The 25690-nt window shown below is 49.4% G+C and overlaps 1 protein-coding gene across 3 annotated transcripts in view; it reads left to right on the top strand.

The window, feature by feature from the left end:
• The window catches only part of LOC306982697 (enhancer of polycomb homolog 1-like), a 35850-nt gene extending 10790 nt beyond the window's left edge, over positions 1–25060 (top strand). The window contains exons 2-14 of one of the 3 annotated variants that reach the window (XM_079583164.1): positions 3671–3830; positions 5583–5728; positions 6636–6842; positions 7876–8024; positions 8268–8415; positions 9279–9434; positions 12204–12293; positions 15422–15564; positions 16482–16843; positions 18060–18151; positions 20968–21106; positions 22726–23041; positions 24830–25060. In XM_079583164.1, the coding sequence (XP_079439290.1) occupies positions 3671–3830; positions 5583–5728; positions 6636–6842; positions 7876–8024; positions 8268–8415; positions 9279–9434; positions 12204–12293; positions 15422–15564; positions 16482–16843; positions 18060–18151; positions 20968–21106; positions 22726–23041; positions 24830–24902 (2181 nt within the window). In that variant the 3' untranslated portion in view covers positions 24903–25060. Of the gene's footprint in view, positions 1–3670; positions 3831–4077; positions 4134–5582; positions 5729–6635; positions 6843–7875; positions 8025–8267; positions 8416–9278; positions 9435–12203; positions 12294–15415; positions 15565–16481; positions 16844–18059; positions 18152–20967; positions 21107–22725; positions 23042–24829 lie in introns of those variants that run through there. The other 2 variants (XM_079583163.1, XM_079583165.1) reach the window with 2 other exon arrangements.
• The last annotated feature ends 630 nt before the right edge of the window (positions 25061–25690 follow it).

Here is a 25690-nt window from a genome sequence, read left to right as displayed (position 1 = left end):
TGACCCGCCAGCTCCACACTTAAACATAAACATAATAATAACAGTAATAATAATGATAATAATAAAGATAAAAATATCCCACTGGAGCTTTAGAGGAGTCTGTGAACCGTGATCTCCACATGGAAGTGCAGAGCAGGGGTTCCCAAAGTGGGGGTCGCGGGTTTTCCACAGAATGTTTTAGAAATGACTTTGATGTGTTTTTAATTGAAAGGTTGTTTTAGTGAAATGAAACGTCAGTGGTCCTGGGTTCGATTCCCGCCTGGATCAGGTCTTTGTGGAACTCCGGTCTCCCCCCCCACTAAAACATGTACATCGGGCAACAGGAGAGGTGAGACGACGGATGGATCAGCCCAGGACGAGCCGGCGTGACGTGTTCATGAACATTTACCAACACGTGGGGCTCATGCATGTAAACACGCCACGCGGGATCCAAAGTTGATGATGCTGGAGGTGAACTGAGCGCAGGCACTGAGTGACTTTGATGAAATCGTGTATTTCAGGCTGTTTTATCATTCAGTACTTTTACTTCTACTGGAGTGAAGTTATCATGAAGTATCTGTTGAGTAGAAATAACTTGAACAGTTACTCACTGTACTCGAGTAACATTTTCTAGGGATGCACCGATACCACTTTTTCTAAAACCGATACGAGTACGAGTACTTTGATTCAACGTTCTCACTTTTCTCACAGCAGATTGGTTTGTAATGAGTTAATTTACTCCTGTACATTTCCTTAAGTAAAGTCGGCGACACATTAAGAGCAGTTATATTAGAATTGTGCTGATGCCATTTGTTATTTATTTTATTTTCATTCAATATAATTTTTTATTTTTATGTCTCTGTCCATCATAGACAGAAAAGCCCATGTCCTAAAGCTCCCAATGCCTGAGCTTTATTCATGGATGTGTTTTTATTTAACAATAGTATTGAGAGGGGAGGAGCTCGGAGTAGAGTCGCTGCTCCTTCACGTGGAAAGGAGCAGCTGAGGTGGCTCGGGCATCTGTTCCGGATACCTCCTGGTCGTGGTGTTCCAGGCATGTCCTAGTGGGAAAAGGCCTCGTGGACCCAGGACACGGTGGTGGGACTATGTCTCCGAGCTGGCCTGGTGTGGCCTCGGGGTCAGAACAGCTGGAGGAGGTGTGGCCTCGGGGTCAGAACAGCTGGAGGAGGTGTGGCCTCGGGGTCAGAACAGCTGGAGGAGGTGTGGCCTCGGGGTCAGAACAGCTGGAGGAGGTGTGGCCTCGGGGTCAGAACAGCTGGAGGAGGTGTGTGTGGATCGGGAGGTCTGGGCATCTCTGCTGAGACGCTGCCCCCGCGACCCGGCCCCGGATAAAGAGGAAGAAAATGGATGGATGGATGAGTAGTATTGAGATGTTACTTAAATGGTCTCTTTTCTCCTTTACTTCAGCTAGTCTTCTAGCCTTTTGGCTAATCTGGCATATTTTACAGTTGAGCTGTTATGCATAATATGCATGTCCTTGCAAAAATAAATAAATAAAGCTCTGTGTGTTTGTAGTAACTTAGCGAGAAGCTACAGCGTTTCCATTGTTCTGCTGCAGCTCATTTTCCCTCAATATAAACATGCTGTATGTCTTTACTTTGGATTTTCTGAGGACTTTTTAGTCGCTGGGTTAGTTTTTCAGATGAATAAACCCCTGGGCTTAAAACGGCGTCAGAATGGCCAAAACTGTTAGCCGCGAGTTAGCATCGTTAGCCTGTATGTTGTAAACACTGCAGGCGCTGCAGTGAGTTAGCAACGTTAGCCTGTATGTTGTAAACACTGCAGGCGCTGCAGTGAGTTAGCATCGTTAGCCTGTATGTTGTAAACACTGCAGACACTGCAGCGAGTTAGCATCGTTAGCCTGTATGTTGTAAACACTGCAGGCGCTGCAGTGAGTTAGCATCGTTAGCCTGTATGTTGTAAACACTGCAGACGCTGCAGCGAGTTAGCATCGTTAGCCTGTATGTTGTAAACACTGCAGACACTGCAGCGAGTTAGCATCGTTAGCCTTTATGTTGTAAACACTGCAGACGCTGCAGCGAGTTAGCATCGTTAGCCTGTATGTTGTAAACACTGCAGACGCTGCAGCGAGTTAGCATCGTTAGCCTGTATGTTGTAAACACTGCAGACGCTGCAGCGAGTTAGCATCGTTAGCCTGTATGTTGTAAACACTGCAGACGCTGCAGCGAGTTAGCATCGTTAGCCTGTATGTTCTTCTTCTCTCCTCAGCTGAGAGCTGCGCCTCGTGGCTGCGCCTCGTAGCTGCGCTGGCCGCACGTCAAATGGTATCGGTTTCTGGTATCGGGACCTCATGAATGAGTACGAGTATGAGTACAAGCCTGTGGTATCGGCCCGATACTGGTATAGGTATCGGTGCATCCCTAGTTCGAATCCCAGCTCCTGCAGGTGCACACTGTCGTCGTGTCCTTGGGCAAGACACTTCACCGTCCTCTCCTCCAGTGTCTGACACTGGCAGGTGTCATCACCTGGGCCTTAAGTCTTAAAGGGGGGGTATTCTGCAAAATGGACTTTTTCAAGCTTTCCATCATGTTATTCTGTCACTCCCTCATTAAAAACATGGCTGAAGTGTTGCCTTGGCACATTCACGTATTTCTGAGTAATCTGTAAAAACTCTGATGGCGGCCATTTTAGGGATAGGTTTGCCTGAGTCCTCCTAGGAACGCCCCCACCTCCTGGAGACGCCTCCGAGCCGAGTAACCGACCACTGCTCCTCAGCAGAACCCCCTCCCCACTGATGCCACAGACAGCGTGTGGAGGGGGCGTGTCTAAAGGCTCAGAGGTTCTTAAAGAGACAGAGGCCTATTTCAAGACATTCACTACAGCCATTTTGAGAGAGACATTTTATACAAGGCAGTTATTCTGATTTACTGCATTTACAGACCAACAGAAGGTTTGTCATCATTGTAGTGTGATATAGACTGGTGCTATGGGACTGAAGAAAGCAGAACACCCCCTCTTTAAAGCGTGTGTTTGAAGACCTGCTCCAGAGGTGGGCCAGAGGTGGGCCAGAGGTGGGCCAGAGGTGGGCCCGATTCTTTGTTTGATTCTGGGGTGAACTCTTCACAAAGTGTGAACTCTAGTCCATTCATTTGGAATAATAAATATTGTGCTTTATGTAGTATAGTATCTAAGGCCACATAAGTGAAGTCGGACCCCCCCTCCACTTCCATAAGGTTTCCTGTTTCTGCTCTAAGTCGTGTCATTTATACATGAAGCATTATTTGAAGCATTATTTGAAACATTATTTAATATGAAATGTGAGTCGTCTTTAGGGGCTCGTGGTGTTAAATTCTGTAATTCTCCGTGATGTAAGCGCTTTGGGCCTAAGGGGGGCCACGTGCTGTGTAAGCTGAGACCATTTACTTTCATGATCTCGCACATAAAGAAATGCTCTTGTTCCAAAAGCAGCAGCCTGTGAGGAAGTCTCTGGGTATCGGTCAGGATCGTATCGGATAGAAAAGCACTGGATCGGTAGTTTTCGGTGGTGGTTTTTCCTGATGACGTCCCTGAGGCGGATCCGAGTGGAGAAGGTCCAGTGGCTGAAGGTGCCACATGTGTCCGTGTGTTGGTAAAGCCGTGTTGGTCTCAGTGCCGTGTGCAGCTCGTACGAACACGGCCCTGGAGTAAACCTGATGTTTGTGTCATACAGGAGCACCACCTGCAGAGGGCGATCTCTGCACAGCAGGTTTACGGAGAGAAGAGGGACAACATGGTCATCCCCGTCCCCGAGGCCGAGAGCAACATCCCCTACTACGACTCGCTGTACCCGGGAGAGTTCAGGATGCCCAAGCAGCTCATCCACCTGCAGCGTGAGTACTACTGCAAATACTACTACTACTACTGCAAATACTACTACGACTCGCTGTACCCGGGGGAGTTCAGGATGCCCAAGCAGCTCATCCACCTGCAGCGTGAGTACTACTGCAAATACTACTACTACTACTGCAAATACTACTACGACTCGCTGTACCCGGGGGAGTTCAGGATGCCCAAGCAGCTCATCCACCTGCAGCGTGAGTACTACTACTGCAAATACTACTACTGCAAATACTACTACGACTCGCTGTACCCGGGAGAGTTCAGGATGCCCAAGCAGCTCATCCACCTGCAGCGTGAGTACTACTGCAAATACTACTACTACTACTGCAAATACTACTACGACTCGCTGGACCCACGGCTCATCTACACATACATGAACACTGAGCTGAACGAGCAGCTAAAGTAACAGAGGGTTTTCTGATCACCGTGACAAACTGGACTGAAGTAACTGAAGCTTTGTGATGATGTTTGAGTGTGTAATGTACTAGTATTAGATTGATACTGCCTTTATTTCATTTCCCCATGGGCTCGTCCATCGAGACACTAAACTGATCTTTTTCCTCGCGTTGTTGCTGTTTTGTGTCATCTTTTTGTTTTTTGAGTTTTTGTCACTTTTAGGTAGAATTTTTGTTGAATTTTTGTCACTTCTTGGTTGAATTTTTGTTATTTTTTGTTGAATTTTTGTCACATTTTTGTTAATTTTTTGTCATTTTTTGGTTGAATTTTTGTCACTTTTGAATTTTTGTCACTTCTTGGTTGAATTTTTGTTATTTTTTGTTTAATTTTTGTCACATTTTAGTTAATTTTTTGTCACTTTTTGGTTGAATTTTTGTCACTTTTTGGTTGAATTTTTGTTTAATTTTTGGTTGAATTTTTGTCACTTTTAGGTTGAATTTTTGTCACTTTTTGGTTGAATTTTTGTCACTTTTTGGTTGAATTTTTGTCACTTTTTTGTTGAATTTTTGTCATTTTTTGGTTTAATTTTTGTCACTTTTTGCTTGAATTTTTGTCACTTTTTGCTTGAATTTTTGTCACTTTTTGTTTATTTTTTGTCATTTTTTGCTTGAATTTTTGTCACTTTTTGCTTGAATTTTTGTCACTTTTAGGTTGAATTTTTGTCACTTTTTGCTTGAATTTTTGTCACTTTTTGGTTGAATTTTTGTCACTTTTTGGTTGAATTTTTGTCACTTTTTGGTTGAATTTTTGTCACTTTTAGGTTGAGTTTTTGTCACATTTTTGTTGAATTTTTGTCACATTTTGGTTGAATTTTTGTCACTTTTAGGTTGAATTTTTGTCACTTTTTGGTTGAGTTTTTGTCACTTTTTGGTTGATTTTTTGTCATTTTTCGGTTGAATTTTTGTCATTTTTTGGTTGAATTTTTGTCACTTTTTGGTTAAATTTTTGTCACTTTTTGGTTGAATTTTTGTCACATTTTTGTCGCGTTTTTGTCGCGTTTACATCCTTGTTTTCTTCTCATATTTTGTGGCTATTTTGGTGCTTTTTCCCCAAGAAGTTTTTGATTAGGGTAAAGCCAAACTGGAGAAAATGGGATCCGTTCAGGTGGGAGTTAAGAGGTTAAAGGAACAGGCCACCGTTTTCCCACACTGAGACATGTTCTTACCTGAGCTTAGACGAGTTCATGTGTGCCTGTCTGGTCTTCACGCGTGTCCTCAGTCACGTAAACACAGACGGCGTTTTATAGTTTTGTTTTGTTTTCTGACCTCACACCTGTTTCTCCACAGCGTTCAGCCTGGACACGGAGCAGCCCGACTACGACCTGGACGCGGACGACGAGGCCTTCGTGCTGAAGCTGAAGAAGAAGATGGAGATCAGTCTGCTGCAGTTCGAGGAGATGATCGACCGCCTGGAGAAGGGCAGCGGACAACAGGTGAGAACCACACCAGAGGAGGGCGGTAAAGAGCTGAAAGCATCTCACACACACACGAGGACAACAGGTAAGAACCACACCAGAGGAGGGCGGTAAAGAGCTGAAAGTATCTCAAACACACATGAGGACAACAGGTCAGAACCACACCAGAGGAGGGCGGTAAAGAGCTGAAAGCATCTCACACACACATGAGGACAACAGGTAAGAACCACACCAGAGGAGGGCGGTAAAGAGCTGAAAGTATCTCACACACACATGAGGACAACAGGTAAGAACCACACCAGAGGAGGGCGGTAAAGAGCTGAAAGCATCTCACACACATGAGGACAACAGGTAAGAACCACACCAGAGGAGGGCGGTAAAGAGCTGAAAGTATCTCACACACACATGAGGACAACAGGTAAGAACCACACCAGAGGAGGGCGGTAAAGAGCTGAAAGTATCTCACACACACATGAGGACAACAGGTAAGAACCACACCAGAGGAGGGCGGTAAAGAGCTGAAAGCATCTCACACACACATGAGGACAACAGGTAAGAACCACACCAGAGGAGGGCGGTAAAGAGCTGAAAGTATCTCACACACACATGAGGACAACAGGTAAGAACCACACCAGAGGAGGGCGGTAAAGAGCTGAAAGCATCTCACACACATGAGGACAACAGGTGAGAACCACACCAGAGGAGGGCGGTAAAGAGCTGAAAGCATCTCACACACACATGAGGACAACAGGTAAGAACCACACCAGAGGAGGGCGGTAAAGAGCTGAAAGTATCTCACACACACATGAGGACAACAGGTAAGAACCACACCAGAGGAGGGCGGTAAAGAGCTGAAAGCATCTCACACACACACGAGTCTGAAGTATCTGCAGATGTTTCAGTGTGATGGTTTCCGTGTCTGCAGCTGGTGAGTCTGCCCGAGGCCAAGCTGCTGCTGAAGGAGGACGACGAGCTGATCAAGGAGGTGTTCGAGTACTGGAGCAGGAAGCGGCGCAGCAGCAAAGCACAGTCCCTCATCCCCACCGTGAAGCAGGAGAAACGGGACGGATCCTCCACCAACGACCCCTACGTGGCCTTCAGGCGCCGCACCGAGAAGATGCAGACCAGGAAGGTAAGAAACCAAACTCAGGGTGTCTGTGGGGTCTTAAAAAGGCTGAAAAAGTCTAAAATTGGGCCTATTTGGTCTTAAATCCAGGGTAAACTAGTCTTAAAAATTAACATTCAACGACCCAATTATTTGCGCACAATTTAGTTTAAAAAGTCGACAAATAAAGTGACAGAAGCAGCGATGAGGAGCCGCCCGGTGCCGCCGCCACAGACAGCGTAAACTCAGCGATAGTGGAGCGAGGCAGAAGGACTCTCCTTCAGAGCTTTATCCACCCAAACAAACCACTGAAGTCAGCAGAGTTTAGGATCCAGAACATGACCGAGGTGATGGATCCGTAACGCTGCTGTCGGGGGAAAGACACGTCCGATATGAAACAACGTGGAGATAATCCTTCACTGTAAATATCAAACTCAAGGTCATGAACGGCATCATTCACAATAAAGTTTGTCCAAATGTTGGGAAACACAAAGCGAACGCTCCTCTGCTCAGGGACAGAAGGAAAGAGAAAGTCCTGTGACTTTAGAAACACGTTTCTCACTTTGTTCATCAAAACATCTGACAAACAAGTTTAGAAAACATCAAACCGAGACTAGATTCCTCCCTAATAATAATAATGATAATGAATGAGTTGTAAAGTTGACAGTGTTTTGTGTTGTGGAAAAGCTGCTTTTATTTTTAGAAACGGTGAATGTTCTACCAGCTCAAGTATTACAAAGCATTTTAAATACACAAACTAAATATCTGTTGTTTTCTTTCATTCAGTCGATAATTGTGAGTAATTATTCAATCTCAATATTCTTATTATGGGATAAGTTTGTTCAAACTTGAATGGTTGTTTAAATGTACGTCCCACTGTGAAATCAAAAACAAGTTTGATTTTTGTGACAGTGATTTTCTTTACAGCCCATTCATATATCGCGCGTTCAAAAACAGGTCTTATTTTTGAGATTCTGTGCTCTTAAAAAGGTCTTAAAAAATACAGACAAACACAACTCGACCTAATGTTTTGCTAACGTTACATTCTCCGTTTCTACAGAACCGTAAGAACGACGAGGCGTCTTATGAGAAGATGTTGAAACTGCGGCGCGACCTGAGCCGAGCGGTCACCATTTTGGAGATGATCAAACGGCGGGAAAAGAGCAAGAGGGAGCTGCTTCACCTGACGCTGGAGATCTGCGAGAAGAGGTGGGTCCCTCCATCGTCCAGCGCCTCGTTCACTCACCTCCGCTGTTCCTCTGCTGTTCCTCACCTCTGCTGTTACTCACCTCTGCTGTTCCTCACCTCTGCTGTTACTCACCTCTGCTGTCACTCACCTCTGCTGTTCCTCACCTCTGCTGTTACTCACCTCTGCTGCTCCTCACCTCCGCTGTTCCTCACCTCTGCTGTTCCTCACCTCTGCTGTTCCTCACCTCTGCTGTTCTCCCGCAGGAACACCATGGGAGACTTCGGCGGCGAGGTGATGGCCGAGGTCCTGGCAGAGCGCGCCCTGATCCGGCCCCAGATCATCCCCCTGGTCCCCCTCACCAACCAGTACAGGCACCAGGACCACGGAGACCTCAAGGACTACAAATCTAAGGTACAGGACTACAACTCCCACACGCACAGACCACACAGACCACAAGGATTACAAATCTAAGGTACAGGACTACAACTCCCACACACACAGACCACAAAGACCTCAAGGACTACAAATCTGAGGTACAGGACTACAACGCCCACACAGACAGACCTCAAGGACTACAAATCTAAGGTACAGGACTACAACTCCCACACACACAGACCACAAAGACCTCAAGGACTACAAATCTGAGGTACAGGACGACAACTCCCACACAGACAGACCTCAAGGACTACAAATCTGAGGTACAGGACTACAACTCCCACACAGACAGACCTCAAGGACTACAAATCTGAGGTACAGGACTACAACTCCCACACAGACAGACCTCAAGGACTACAAATCTGAGGTACAGGACTACAACTCCCACACACACACAGACCACAAAGACCTCAAGGACTACAAATCTGAGGTACAGGACTACAACTCCCACACACACAGACCTCAAAGACCTCAAGGACTACAAATCTGAGGTACAGGACTACAACTCCCACACACACAGACCTCAAAGACTTCAAATCTGAGGAACAGGACTACAACTCCCACACACACACAGACCTCAAAGACTTCAAATCTGAGGTACAGGACTACAACTCCCACACACACAGACCACAATGACTACAAATCTGAGGTACAGGACTACAACTCCCACACACAAAGACCTCAAGGACTACAAATCTAAGGTACAGGACTACAACTCCCACACACACAGACCACAAAGACCTCAAGGACTACAAATCTGAGGAACAGGACTACAACTCCCACACACACAGACCATAATAAACGTGTCACTAATGAAAAGGGAAACCTGTGTGTTTCAGCCGGAGAAGTGCGACGCCCCCCGACAGAAGAGGAAATACGAGAAGAAGCAGAAGGCCACGCCGCTGTCAGCAGGGGGCGCTCATCACCCTCTGTTCAACGCAAAAGACCTGAACCAATACGACTTCCCCAGCTCCGACGACGAGCCGTACTCGCAGGTCAGAGCCGTAAGAGCCGTACTCACAGGTCAGAGACGTAAGAGCCGTACTCACAGGTCAGAGACATAAGAGCCGTACTCACAGGTCAGAGCCGTACTCACAGGTCAGAGACATAAGAGCCGTACTCACAGGTCAGAGACATAAGAGCCGTACTCACAGGTCAGAGCTGTAAGAGTCGTACTCACAGGTCAGAGCCGTACTCACAGGTCAGAGCCGTACTCACAGGTCAGAGACATAAGAGCCGTACTCACAGGTCAGAGACGTAAGAGTCGTACTCACAGGTCAGAGTCATAAAAGCCGTACTCACAGGTCAGAGACGTAAGAGTCGTACTCACAGGTCAGAGCCGTAAGAGCCGTACTCACAGGTCAGAGACATAAGAGCCGTACTCACAGGTCAGAGACATAAGAGCCGTACTCACAGGTCAGAGCCGTACTCACAGGTCAGAGACGTAAGAGCCGTACTCACAGGTCAGAGCCGTACTCACAGGTCAGAGCCGTACTCACAGGTCAGAGTCGTACTCACAGGTCAGAGACGTAAGAGCCGTACTCACAGGTCAGAGTCGTACTCACAGGTCAGAGACATAAGAGCCGTACTCACAGGTCAGAGACATAAGAGCCGTACTCACAGGTCAGAGACATAAGAGCCGTACTCACAGGTCAGAGTCGTACTCACAGGTCAGAGACGTAAGAGCCGTACTCACAGGTCAGAGCCGTACTCACAGGTCAGAGACATAAGAGCCGTACTCACAGGTCAGAGCCGTACTCACAGGTCAGAGACGTAAGAGTCGTACTCACAGGTCAGAGCCGTACTCACAGGTCAGAGCCATAAGAGCCGTACTCACAGGTCAGAGCCGTACTCACAGGTCAGAGACATAAGAGACGTACTCACAGGTCAGAGACGTAAGAGCCGTACTCACAGGTCAGAGCCGTAAGAGCCGTACTCACAGGTCAGAGCCGTACTCACAGGTCAGAGACATAAGAGCCGTACTCACAGGTCAGAGCCGTAAGAGCCGTACTCACAGGTCAGAGACATAAGAGCCGTACTCACAGGTCAGAGACATAAGAGACGTACTCGCAGGTCAGAGCCGTAAGAGCCGTACTCACAGGTCAGAGACGTAAGAGTCGTACTCACAGGTCAGAGACGTAAGAGCCGTACTCACAGGTCAGAGACGTACTCACAGGTCAGAGCCGTAAGAGCCGTACTCACAGGTCAGAGCCATACTCACAGGTCAGAGACGTAAGAGTCGTACTCACAGGTCAGAGACGTAAGAGCCGTACTCACAGGTCAGAGCCGTAAGAGCCGTACTCACAGGTCAGAGCCGTAAGAGCCGTACTCACAGGTCAGAGCCATACTCACAGGTCAGAGACGTAAGAGTCGTACTCACAGGTCAGAGACGTAAGAGCCGTACTCACAGGTCAGAGCCGTAAGAGCCGTACTCACAGGTCAGAGCCGTAAGAGCCGTACTCACAGGTCAGAGACGTAAGAGCCGTACTCACAGGTCAGAGCCGTAAGAGCCGTACTCACAGGTCAGAGACGTAAGAGCCGTACTCACAGGTCAGAGACATAAGAGCCGTACTCACAGGTCAGAGACATAAGAGCCGTACTCACAGGTCAGAGCCGTACTCACAGGTCAGAGACATAAGAGCCGTACTCACAGGTCAGAGACATAAGAGACGTACTCACAGGTCAGAGCCGTACTCACAGGTCTGAGACATAAGAGCCGTACTCACAGGTCTGAGACATAAGAGCCGTACTCACAGGTCAGAGACATAAGAGACGTACTCACAGGTCAGAGCCGTACTCACAGGTCTGAGACATAAGAGCCGTACTCACAGGTCTGAGACATAAGAGCCGTACTCACAGGTCAGAGACATAAGAGCCGTACTCACAGGTCAGAGACATAAGAGCCGTACTCACAGGTCAGAGTCGTAAGAGCCGTACTCACAGGTCAGAGCCGTACTCACAGGTCAGAGTCGTAAGAGCCGTACTCACAGGTCAGAGCCGTACTCACAGGTCAGAGACATAAGAGCCGTACTCACAGGTCAGAGCCATAAGAGCCGTACTCACAGGTCAGAGTCATAAGAGCCGTACTCACAGGTCAGAGACATAAGAGCCGTACTCACAGGTCAGAGACGTAAGAGCCGTACTCACAGGTCAGAGACATAAGAGCCGTACTCACAGGTCAGAGACATAAGAGACGTACTCACAGGTCAGAGCCGTAAGAGCCGTACTCACAGGTCAGAGACGTAAGAGCCGTACTCACAGGTCAGAGCCGTAAGAGTCGTACTCACAGGTCAGAGCCGTAAGAGCCGTACTCACAGGTCAGAGACGTAAGAGCCGTACTCACAGGTCAGAGACGTAAGAGCCGTACTCACAGGTCAGAGACGTAAGAGCCGTACTCACAGGTCAGAGACGTAAGAGCCGTACTCACAGGTCATAGTCGTAAGAGCCGTACTCACAGGTCAGAGTCATAAGAGTCGTACTCACAGGTCAGAGACGTAAGAGCCGTACTCACAGGTCAGAGCCGTACTCACAGGTCAGAGACGTAAGAGACGTACTCACAGGTCAGAGACATAAGAGCCGTACTCACAGGTCAGAGACATAAGAGCCGTACTCACAGGTCAGAGACATAAGAGCCGTACTCACAGGTCAGAGACGTAAGAGCCGTACTTTCCTCTGTAGAAAGGGTTTAATGACTTGTGGTTGTTGCTGTAATTCTGTTTAAGTTGTTGGACAGTCATGATTGACCTTTGCCCTTTGACCCTCAGCTGTTGTCGGGGTCGTCGGAGGCTGAAGAGGAGAACGACCCTGATGGAGCCTTCGCCTTCAGGAGGAGAGCGGGCTGTCACTACCACGCTGTGAGTCTGACCACCGGACCCCCCCTGATCAGACCCTGACCCCCCCCTGATCAGACCCTGACCCCCCCTGATCAGACCCTGACCCCCCCCTGATCAGACCCTGACCTCCCCCTGATCAGACCCTGACCTCCCCCTCCTGATCAGACCCTGACCCCCCCCCTGATCAGACCCTGACCCCCCACTCCTGGTCCTCAGCAGACCCTGACCCCCCCTCCTGGTCCTCAGCAGACCCTGACCCCCCCCTCCTGATCAGACCCTGACCCCCCCTCCTGATCAGACCCTGACCCCCCCCTCCTGATCAGACCCTGACCTCCCCCTCCTGATCAGACCCTGACCCCCCCCCCTCCCTGATCAGACCCTGACCCCCCCTCCTGATCAGACCCTGACCTCCCCCTGATCAGACCCTGACCCCCCCTCCTGATCAGACCCTGACCCCCCCTCCTGATCAGACCCTGACCCCCCCTCCTGATCAGACCCTGACCCCCCCTCCTGATCAGACCCTGACCCCCCCTCCTGATCAGACCCTGACCTCCCCCTGATCAGACCCTGACCTCCCCCTGATCAGACCCTGACCCCCCCTCCTGATCAGACCCTGACCCCCCCCTCCTGGTCCTGATCAGACCCCGACCCCCCCTCCTGGTCCTCAGCAGACCCTGACCCCCCCCTCCTGGTCCTCAGCAGACCCTGACCCCCCCTCCTGGTCCTCAGCAGACCCTGACCCCCCCCTCCTGGTCCACAGCAGACCCTGACCCCCCCCTCCTGGTCCACAGCAGACCCTGACCCCCCCCTCCTGGTCCTCAGCAGACCCTGACCCCCCCCTCCTGGTCCACAGCAGACCCTGACCCCCCCCTCCTGGTCCACAGCAGACCCTGACCCCCCCTCCTGGTCCACAGCAGACCCTGACCTCCCCTGATCAGACCCTGACCCCCCCCTCCTGGTCCACATCAGACCCTGACCCCCCCTCCTGGTCCTCAGCAGACCCTGACCCCCCCCCTCCTGGTCCACAGCAGACCCTGACCCCCCCCTCCTGGTCCACAGCAGACCCTGACCCCCCCTCCTGGTCCACAGCAGACCCTGACCTCCCCTGATCAGACCCTGACCCCCCCTCCTGGTCCTCAGCAGACCCTGACCCCCCCCTCCTGAGCAGACCCTGACCCCCCCCGATCAGACCCTGACCTCCCCCTCCTGATCAGACCCTGACCCCCCCCTCCTGATCAGACCCTGACCCCCCCCTCCTGATCAGACCCTGACCCCCCCCTCCTGGTCCTCAGCAGACCCTGACCCCCCCCCCCCCCCCTCCTGGTCCTCAGCAGACCCTGACCCCCCCTCCTGGTCCTCAGCAGACCCTGACCCCCCCCTCCTGGTCCACAGCAGACCCTGACCCCCCCCTCCTGGTCCTCAGCAGACCCTGACCCCCCCCTCCTGGTCCACAGCAGACCCTGACCCCCCCCCTCCTGGTCCTCAGCAGACCCTGACCCCCCCCTCCTGGTCCTCAGCAGACCCTGACCCCCCCCTCCTGATCAGACCCTGACCCCCCCTGATCAGACCCTGACCCCCTCCTCCTGGTCCTCAGCAGACCCTGACCCCCCCCCTCCTGGTCCTCAGCAGACCCTGACCCCCCCCTCCTGATCAGACCCTGACCCCCCCCTCCTGATCAGACCCTGACCCCCCCCTGATCAGACCCTGACCCCCCTCCTCCTGGTCCTCAGCAGACCCTGACCCCCCCTCCTGGTCCTCAGCAGACCCTGACCCCCCTCCTGGTCCACATCAGACCCTGACCCCCCCTCCTGGTCCACATCAGACCCTGACCCCCTCCTCCTGGTCCTCAGCAGACCCCTGACCCCCCCTCCTGGTCCTCAGCAGACCCTGACCCCCCCTCCTGGTCCTCAGCAGACCCTGACCCCCCCCTCCTGGTCCTCAGCAGACCCTGACCCCCCCCTCCTGATCAGACCCTGACCCCCCCCTCCTGATCAGACCCTGACCCCCCCCTGATCAGACCCTGACCCCCTCCTCCTGGTCCTCAGCAGACCCTGACCCCCCCTCCTGGTCCTCAGCAGACCCTGACCCCCCCCTCCTGATCAGACCCTGACCCCCCCCTCCTGATCAGACCCTGACCCCCCCCTGATCAGACCCTGACCCCTCCTCCTGGTCCTCAGCAGACCCTGACCCCCCCTCCTGGTCCTCAGCAGACCCTGACCCCCCCTCCTGGTCCACATCAGACCCTGACCCCCCCTCCTGGTCCACATCAGACCCTGACCCCCTCCTCCTGGTCCACATCAGACCCTGACCCCCTCCTCCTGGTCCTCAGCAGACCCCTGACCCCCCCTCCTGGTCCACATCAGACCCTGACCCCCTCCTCCTGGTCCTCAGCAGACCCTGACCCCCCCTCCTGGTCCACATCAGACCCTGACCCCCTCCTCCTGGTCCACATCAGACCCTGACCCCCCCTCCTGGTCCTCAGCAGACCCTGACCCCCCCTCCTGGTCCACATCAGACCCTGACCCCCCCTCCTGGTCCACATCAGACCCTGACCCCCCCTCCTGGTCCACATCAGACCCTGACCCCCTCCTCCTGGTCCTCAGCAGACCCCTGACCCCCCCTCCTGGTCCTCAGCAGACCCTGACCCCCCCTCCTGGTCCTCAGCAGACCCTGACCCCCCCCTCCTGGTCCTCAGCAGACCCTGACCCCCCCCTCCTGATCAGACCCTGACCCCCCCCCTCCTGATCAGACCCTGACCCCCCCCTGATCAGACCCTGACCCCCTCCTCCTGGTCCTCAGCAGACCCTGACCCCCCCCTCCTGGTCCTCAGCAGACCCTGACCCCCCCCTCCTGATCAGACCCTGACCCCCCCCTCCTGATCAGACCCTGACCCCCCCCTGATCAGACCCTGACCCCCTCCTCCTGGTCCTCAGCAGACCCTGACCCCCCCTCCTGGTCCTCAGCAGACCCTGACCCCCCCTCCTGGTCCACATCAGACCCTGACCCCCCCTCCTGGTCCACATCAGACCCTGACCCCCTCCTCCTGGTCCTCAGCAGACCCCTGACCCCCCCTCCTGGTCCTCAGCAGACCCTGACCCCCCCTCCTGGTCCACAGCAGACCCTGACCCCCCCTCTCTCTGCAGGTGCAGCCTGACGCCCGGGCCTCGTGGCCGTGGTCCAGTCCGTCTGAAGCGGCTCAGCCTCAGCCACGGTTCAGGTACAGCCTGACGTCGCTCACGGTGCCGCGGCGCTGCCTGGGCCTCGCCCGGCGCCGAGTGGGACGCGGCGGCAGGTACGCTCTACTTATTATACACAGTACACGCTCTATTTATATACACAGTACACGCTCTATTTATATATTATACAGTACACGCTCTATTTATATATACATATATATATTATACAGTAAAGTCTTTATTTATATATACATATTATACAGTAAACGCTTTATTTATATATTATACACAGTACACGCTCTATTTATATATTATACACAGTACACGCTCTATTTATATATACACAGTACACGCTCTATTTATATATACACAGTACACGCTCTATTTATATATACACAGTACACGCTCTATTTATATATTATACACAGTACACGCTTTATTTATATATTATACACAGTACACGCTCTATTTATATATTATACACAGTACACGCTCTATTTATATATTATACACAGTACACGCTCTATTTATATACACAGTACACGCTCTATTTATATATTATACACAGTACACGCTCTATTTATATATTATACACAGTACACGCTCTATTTATATATTATACACAGTACACGCTCTATTTATATATTATACACAGTACACGCTCTATTTATATATTATACACAGTACACGCTCTATTTATATATTATACACAGTACACGCTCTATTTATATATTATACACAGTACACGCTCTATTTATATATTATACACAGTACACGCTCTATTTATATATTATACACAGTACACGCTCTATTTATATATTATACACAGTACACGCTCTATTTATATATTATACACAGTACACGCTCTATTTATATATTATACACAGTACACGCTCTATTTATATATACATATATATATTAAACAGTAAACGCTTTATTTATATATACATTAAACACAGTAAAGGCTTTAGTGTCACATACATAATATTTATATATTATAAATATTTTATGCAGTATATTTGTATGTTTCTAGGGTGATCCTGGACCGAGCGCACTCGGACTACGACCCTGTGTATCACCATCTCTACCCCCCCTCTCCGCCGGAGCGCCTGCCCCCGCCCCCCTCGGACAGAGTGCCCCCCCTGCCCACCCCGCCCTCAAACCCCACAGCGCCCCCTGCAGACCGCCGCTGGCACACGGACCTCACCCGCCTCCTGCTGAGCATTAAGGCCTGTCGCTGGAGACACTTCCGGCCACGGACACTCCCCCTGGCTCAGCTCGACAACGCCCCCCCCCTGTTCAGACGCCTCAGCAGAGAGCTGAGGAGGGCCCCCCCGCCGACGGCCCCCAGAGGCTGTGCCAGAGGAGGGAGAGCCCAGCACACGCCTGTCCAGGGTGAGTGAACACGCCCACACAGAGGAGAGCCCAGCACACGCCTGTCCAGGGTGAGTGAACACGCCCACACAGAGGAGAGTCCAGCACACGCCTGTACAGGGTGAGTGAACACGCCCACACAGAGGAGAGTCCAGCACACGCCTGTACAGGGTGAGTGAACACGCCCACACAGAGGAGAGCCCAGCACACGCCTGTCCAGGGTGAGTGAACACGCCCACACAGAGGAGAGCCCAGCACACGCCTGTCCAGGGTGAGTGAACACGCCTGTCCAGGGTGAGTGAACACGCCTGTACAGGGTGAGTGAACACGCCCACACAGAGGAGAGCCCAGCACACGCCTGTCCAGGGTGAGTGAACACGCCCACACAGAGGAGAGTCCAGCACACGCCTGTCCAGGGTGAGTGAACACGCCCACACAGAGGAGAGTCCAGCACACGCCTGTCCAGGGTGAGTGAACACGCCCACACAGGAGAGTCCAGCACACGCCTGTCCAGGGTGAGTGAACACGCCCACACAGAGGAGAGTCCAGCACACGCCTGTCCAGGGAGAGTGAACACGCCCACACAGAGGAGAGTCCAGCACACGCCTGTACAGGGTGAGTGAACACGCCCACACAGAGGAGAGTCCAGCACACGCCTGTACAGGGTGAGTGAACACGCCCACACAGAGGAGAGTCCAGCACACGCCTGTACAGGGTGAGTGAACACGCCCACACAGAGGAGAGTCCAGCACACGCCTGTACAGGGTGAGTGAACACGCCCACACAGAGGAGAGTCCAGCACACGCCTGTACAGGGTGAGTGAACACGCCCACACAGAGGAGAGTCCAGCACACGCCTGTACAGGGTGAGTGAACACGCCCACACAGAGGAGAGTCCAGCACACGCCTGTACAGGGTGAGTGAACACGCCCACACAGAGGAGAGTCCAGCACACGCCTGTACAGGGTGAGTGAACACGCCCACACAGAGGAGAGCCCAGCACACGCCTGTACAGGGTGAGTGAACACGCCCACACAGAGGAGAGTCCAGCACACGCCTGTACAGGGTGAGTGAACACGCCCACACAGAGGAGAGCCCAGCACACGCCTGTACAGGGTGAGTGAACACTGCTCTTCTTCTCTGCTGTGACCTCTGGTTCGGCCTCAGGCGCTCACTGCGGCCGGACCCTGTTGTACATGTTGTATGTGGTCATGTGCTAACGTGAGTCCTTTGTCCAGTGCTGACGACGGAGCAGTTCCAGCTGCACCAGGAGCAGTTATCTCTGATGCAGAGGCAACAGCTGGAGCAGCAGCAGCAGCACGGGCCTGCAGTACGTACTATATACTTTATATATACATGTACACATCCTGTATACTGGTATATCTACAGCACGGGCCTGCAGTACGTACTATATACTTTATATATACATCCACGGGCCTGCAGTACGTACTATATACTTTATATATACATGTACACATCCTGTATACTTGTATATCTACAGCCACGGGCCTGCAGTACGTACTATATACTTTATATATACATCCACGGGCCTGCAGTACGTACTATATACTTTATATATACATGTACACATCCTGTATACTTGTATATCTACAGCCACGGGCCTGCAGTACGTACTATATACTTTATATATACATCCACGGGCCTGCAGTACGTACTATATACTTTATATATACATCCACGGGCCTGCAGTACGTACTATATACTTTATATATACATCCACGGGCCTGCAGTACGTACTATATACTTTATATATACATGTACACATCCTGTATACTTGTATATCTACAGCCACGGGCCTGCAGTACGTACTATATACTTTATATATACATCCACGGGCCTGCAGTACGTACTATATACTTTATATATACATCCACGGGCCTGCAGTACGTACTATATACTTTATATATACATCCACGGGCCTGCAGTACGTACTATATACTTTATATATACATCCACGGGCCTGCAGTACGTACTATATACTTTATATATACATCCACGGGCCTGCAGTACGTACTATATACTTTATATATACATCCACGGCCTGCAGTACGTACTATATACTTTATATATACATCCACGGGCCTGCAGTACGTACTATATACTTTATAAATACAGCCACGGGCCTGCAGTACGTACTATATACTTTATATATACATCCACGGGCCTGCAGTACGTACTATATACTTTATATATACATCCACGGGCCTGCAGTACGTACTATATACTTTATATATACATGTACACATCCTGTATACTTATATATCTACAGCACGGGCCTGCAGTACGTACTATATACTTTATATATACATCCACGGGCCTGCAGTACGTACTATATACTTTATATATACATCCACGGGCCTGCAGTACGTACTATATACTTTATAAATACAGCCACGGGCCTGCAGTACGTACTATATACTTTATATATACATCCACGGGCCTGCAGTACGTACTATATACTTTATATATACATCCACGGGCCTGCAGTACGTACTATATACTTTATATATACATGTACACATCCTGTATACTTATATATCTACAGCACGGGCCTGCAGTACGTACTATATACTTTATATATACATCCATTGGCGGCACGGTAGCGCAGCGGTTAGCGCCTCCGCTTCACAGCTAGAAGGTCCCGGGTTCGATTCCCACCAGGACGGGGCCTTTCTGTGTGGAGTTTGCATGTTCTCCCCGTGTCTAGGTTTCCTCCGGGTACTCCGGTTTCCCCTACCACTAAAAACATGTGCAATAGGTGAATCCTCCAGCCAGGTGATTCTGACCATCAGCCTGGCTCCACATCATGGAGACGGGTCCCCGGGCGCGGCACTGCCGTCGACCACTGCTCCTTACAGGTCGCCCCAGCGGCATCAAAGGATGGGTTAAATGCAGAGGACAAATTTCCCTACGGGGACAATAAAGTATACAAACATGGGCCTGCAGTACGTACTATATACTTTATATATTATACATCCACGGGCCTGCAGTACGTACTATATACTTTATATATACATGTACACATCCTGTATACTTGTATATCTACAGCACGGGCCTGCAGTACGTACTATATACTTTATATATACATCCACGGGCCTGCAGTACGTACTATATACTTTATATATACATCCACGGGCCTGCAGTACGTACTATATACTTTATATATACAGCCACGGGCCTGCAGTACGTACTATATACTTTATATATACATCCACGGGTCTGCAGTACGTACTATATACTTTATATATACATGTACACATCCTGTATACTTGTATATCTACAGCCACGGGCCTGCAGTACGTACTATATACTTTATATATACATGTACACATCCTGTATACTTATATATCTACAGCCACGGGCCTGCAGTACGTACTATATACTTTATATATACATGTACACATGCTGTATACTGGTATATCTACAGCCACGGGCCTGCAGTACGTACTATATACTTTATATATACATCCACGGGCCTGCAGTACGTACTATATACTTTATATATACATGTACACATCCTGTATACTTTATCTACTGCAGTACGTACTATATACTGTGTCTGTAAAGTGTGTTAGTAAAGTGCGTGTCTGTAAAGTGTGTGTTAGTAAAGTGTGTGTTAGTAAAGTGTGTTAGTAAAGTGTGTTAGTAAAGTGTGTGTTAGTAAAGTGTGTGTCTGTAAAGTGCGTGTCTGTAAAGTGTGTGTTAGTAAAGTGTGTGTTAGTAAAGTGTGTTAGTAAAGTGTGTGTTAGTAAAGTGTGTGTCTGTAAAGTGCGTGTCTGTAAAGTGTGTGTTAGTAAAGTGTGTGTTAGTAAAGTGTGTTAGTAAAGTGTGTGTTAGTAAAGTGTGTGTCTGTAAAGTGTGTGTCTGTAAAGTGTGTGTCTGTAAAGTGTGTGTCTGTAAAGTGTGTGTCAGTAAAGTGTGTGTCTGTAAAGTGTGTGTCTGTAAAGTGTGTGTCTGTAAAGTGTGTGTCTGTAAAGTGTGTGTCTGTAAAGTGTGTTAGTAAAGTGTGTGTTAGTAAAGTGTGTGTCTGTAAAGTGTGTGTCTGTAAAGTGTGTGTTAGTAAAGTGCGTGTCTGTAAAGTGTGTGTCTGTAAAGTGTGTGTGAGTAAAGTGTGTGTCTGCGCAGACGCAGGGGAACACCGTGGACCAGGCGTCTGCGCAGTTCGCCGCCTCCGCTCTGGTGACGCCGGAGCAGCTGCTCGCTCTGAAGAGTAAAGACGACCTGCCACTAGGAGGCGCCGTCAACGGAGTCCTCTCCCCCTCAGGTACACAGTACTGTGTGTTAGAAGTATTCTGTCCTTCACACATACGTGTAAACAAGCAGCCACCTCCCTCTCTCTAAGTACAGCTGTGGGTTTCTGTCCCACATTGTGTTTCTTTTGTCCGTCTTTGCCGTGTTTTTGTGGATCGTTTTACTTTGTGAGTCCATAACGGTCCTGAAGAAGCAGCAGCTTATGAGCTAAGGACACATTTCATCTTCTGAGACACTGAAGAGGCACCAAGAGCCCCCCCTACAGCACAGAGGAGGAGGTATCCGGGCAAGACTCAGCTAAGCCTTACATGCCTCTTGTGACTAATGGACGTTCACTGGAGAATGAAACAGATGAACTGCTGAGCTCTTCAGAAGATGGAGAAAGTGTTGTGGAGCGGAGGGAGCTGCGCAGGAGGAGGAGCTGACCAGTGCAGGACACCACGCTCTGAAACGGTGCCCCGCCTCCTGGGGCTGTCGCTGTTTCAGAGGAGTTTCCCCTGAACACTTCCTGTGTGCGGGTTTATTATGGCAAATAAAGTTACTTAAACATGCTCTGAGATCCAGGAGTGAAGCTCTGATGAAAACCTCAGACCAGATGTGTCCACAGATGTGTCCACAGATGTGTCCACAGATGTGTCCGTCTCGTTGAGTGAGAAGAGCTCAAATCCTCCTGTTCTCACTCACGTTTCTCTGGTGATCCAAACTAAAAACCTGCTCGTTTAATCAGATAAAGGCTTGTTTTGTAGCTTGTTTGGTAGCTTTGTTTTGTAGCTTTGTTTTGTAGCTTTGTTTTGCAGCTTTGTTTTGTAGCTTTGTTTTGTAGCTTGTTTTGTAGCTTTGTTTTGTAGCTTGTTTTGTAGCTTTGTTTTGTAGCTTGTTTTGTAGCTTTGTTTTGTAGCTTTGTTTTGTAGCTTGTTTTGTAGCTTTGTTTTGTAGCTTGTTTTGCAGCTTTGTTTTGTAGCTTGTTTTGTAGCTTGTTTTGTAGCTTTGTTTTGTAGCTTGTTTTGCAGCTTTGTTTTGTAGCTTTGTTTTGTAGCTTGTTTTGTAGCTTTGTTTTGTAGCTTTGTTTGGTAGCTTTGTTTGGTAGCTTTGTTTTGTAGCTTGTTTTGTAGCTTGTTTTGTAGCTTTGTTTTGTAGCTTTGTTTTGTAGCTTTGTTTTGTAGCTTTGTTTTGTAGCTTTGTTTGGTAGCTTTGTTTTGTAGCTTTGTTTTGTAGCTTGTTTTGTAGCTTGTTTTGTAGCTTTGTTTTGTAGCTTTGTTTTGTAGCTTTGTTTTGTAGCTTTGTTTTGTAGCTTTGTTTTGTAGCTTGTTTTGTAGCTTGTTTTGTAGCTTTGTTTTGTAGCTTTGTTTTGTAGCTTTGTTTTGTAGCTTGTTTTGTAGCTTGTTTTGTAGCTTTGTTTTGTAGCTTGTTTTGTAGCTTTGTTTTGTAGCTTGTTTTGTAGCTTGTTTTGTAGCTTTGTTTTGTAGCTTTGTTTTGTAGCTTTGTTTTGTAGCTTTGTTTTGTAGCTTTGTTTTGTAGCTTTGTTTTGTAGCTTTGTTTGGTAGCTTTGTTTTGTAGCTTGTTTTTTGTTTTTCTGTGATTCACTTTGACGTCTCTGTGAAAGTGACTAAATAACCGTTTCTTTTCCCTCAGGTGTGTATAAGGCGTGTCACCTCTCCAGCTCCGCCTCCCCCGCCCCCGGAGCCCCCGCCCCCAGCCCCAGCGCGCTCCTGCCCAGCTCCACGGCCTCCACCCCTCACAGTAACAACGGCACGGGGCCCCCCGTCCCCCCTCACTCCAACAGCCTGCGCCTGGGCCCCCTGGGCGCCCTGACCCCCGGGAAGAGGCCGCACGGCCCCAGGACCGTCCCCGTCTCCTCCTTGGGCCCCGCGGCGCTGAAACTGGCCCACTGTCAGAAGCCCAAAGCCCCCCCGGGGGCCCCCACAGCCCCCCTGGACATGGGCCCCAGGTGAGAGGAGTGTTTGTAAACTCGTTCTGAACAGGAGGATTTGTAGGATCTTAATTCTTAACAGGGACGACTTTAAAGGCACATTTCACGACTTCAGCGTCACCTTTACAGGAGTGTATTTGGTGAACTCTCGTTTCCTCACAAGTGTTTTATAATTAGATACAAAGTGAGTTTACATTTAAGGAGGGAAAACAAATGTTGTTCCATTACTGCAGAATAAATCGGGTAAAGAACCTTTAAGGAAACGATAAGATTTAATGTGGGAGAATTTGTTGAAGAGCTGGAGTTTTACTTTGAGCCTCTGGCCTCAGACTTGACTCATGTTTAGTCTTTGCTAAATGACCGTCAGGAGGGTTTAATTAGAGATGCACCGATACCACTTTTTCTAAAACCGATACGAGTACTCTGAGAACTTTGAGTACTTTGAGTACTTTGAGTACTTTGAGTACTTTGAGTACTTTGAGTACTTTGAGTGCTTTGAGTGCTTTGAGTACTTTGAGTACTTTGAGTACTTTGAGTACTTTGAGTACTTTGAGTACTTTGAGAACTTTGAGTACTCTGAGTACTCTGAGTACTCTGAGTACTTTGAGTACTTTGAGTGCTTCCCGTGTGGATTTTCTAATATGTTTACAGTAACTTATCCAGTAGCTTCAGCATTTTCGTTGTTTTGCTGCAGCTCATTTTAGCTCAATATAAACATGCTGTATGTCTTTATTCTGGATTTTCTGACGGCAAGTTAGCAACATTAGCATCATTAGCAACTTTAGCAACATTAGCTTCATTAGCAACATTAACATCATTAGCAACATTAGCATCATTAGCAACATTAGCAAAATTGGCAACATTAGCATCATTAGCAACATTAGCAAAATTGGCAACATTAGCTTCATTAGCACCATTAGCATCATTAGCAACATTAGCATAATTTGCAACATTAGCTTCATTAGCATCATTAGCACCATTAGCAACATTAGCATAATTTGCAACATTAGCATTATTTGCAACATTAGCAACATTAGCATCATTAGCAACATTAGCATCATTAGCAACATTAGCATCATTAGCAACATTAGCAAAATTGGCAACATTAGCACCATTAGCAACATTAGCATCAGTAGCAACATTAGCAAAATTGGCAAAATTAGCTTCATTAGCACCATTAGCAACATTAGCATCATTTGCAACATTAGCATCATTTGCAACATTAGCATCATTTGCAACATTAGCATCATTTGCAACATTAGCAACATTAGCAACATTAGCATCATTAGCAACATTAGCAACATTAGCATCATTAGCAACATTAGCACCATTAGCAACGTTAGCCTGTATGTTGTAAACACTGCAGACGCTGCAGCACTAACATTAGCTCTGGTTAAATCCAGCTCAGACTCTGGTTTAGAGACACAGTCTGTAATAAAGTCAGCTCTATGTGGATTATTGTGTTTACACTAAACTATTCTCCAGTTTGTTGTTGATAATAATAATAATAGTAATAATATTTTTTATTTATATTGCACTTTACATTCAATGAAGACTCAAAGTGCCACAACAGAAGAATAAAATCAGATAAAAACAAAGAACATTCACATAGTAAAACAAAGTTATTTCCTTACACGGCAGGAGGTATCGGGACCTCATTAATGAGGACGAGCATGTGGTATCGGCCTGATACCCGATACTGGTATCGGTGTATCCCTAGTCTAAATGATGACATTGTTGAAAAGTTTCTACTGTTGAAGTTCATAGTAAAGTCCCCCCCCCTCGTCCCCCCCCCCTCTGTTGCAGGGACGGCCGTGACCAGGAGAAGGCGCCCCTGAACACTTTGTCTGAGAACACAGTGGCCATGGAGGTCACGTAGCTCCCGCCCCCTCGCGTCCCTACATGGTGCTATGCATCGCCCGCCGCGGCCAATCACAGCCCACCGACCGCACCCACCGGCCAATCACAGCCCGCGGCTGTGGAGGGTATGCACATGACGTCCCCTCATTCAGGAACTCCGTCTGCGAAAACCGCTGCTCAAAGACATGAAATGTTCTGGATCTTCTGTCCCGTCAGGAGCTCCTCCGAGCCCTCACGGTTCTGTCCCGTCAGGAGCTCAGAGCCCTCACGGTTCTGTCCCGTCAGGAGCTCAGAGCCCTCACGGTTCTGTCCCGTCAGGAGCTCCGAGCCCTCACGGTTCTGTCCCGTCAGGAGCTCCTCCGAGCCCTCACGGTTCTGTCCCGTCAGGAGCTCCGAGCCCTCACGGTTCTGTCCCGTCAGGAGCTCCTCTGAGCCCTCACGGTTCTGTCCCGTCAGGAGCTCCGAGCCCTCACGGTTCTGTCCCGTCAGGAGCTCCTCTGAGCCCTCACGGTTCTGTCCCGTCAGGAGCTCCGAGCCCTCACGGTTCTGTCCCGTCAGGAGCTCCTCCGAGCCCTCACGGTTCTGTCCCGTCAGGAGCTCCTCCGAGCCCTCACGGTTCTGTCCCGTCAGGAGCTCCGAGCCCTCACGGTTCTGTCCCGTCAGGAGCTCCGAGCCCTCACGGTTCTGTCCCGTCAGGAGCTCCTCCGAGCCCTCACGGTTCTGTCCCGTCAGGAGGAGCTCCGAGCCCTCACGGTTCTGCACGTTTCTGACCCATCATTATTATTATATATTACTGATTATTACTGA

This window comes from Gobius niger (genome assembly GCF_951799975.1).
Source record: "Gobius niger genome assembly, contig: SCAFFOLD_77, whole genome shotgun sequence".
Lineage (NCBI taxonomy): Eukaryota > Metazoa > Chordata > Actinopteri > Gobiiformes > Gobiidae > Gobius > Gobius niger.
Note: the sequence above shows the minus strand (reverse complement) of the source record. Positions and strands in the feature narration are given on the sequence as shown.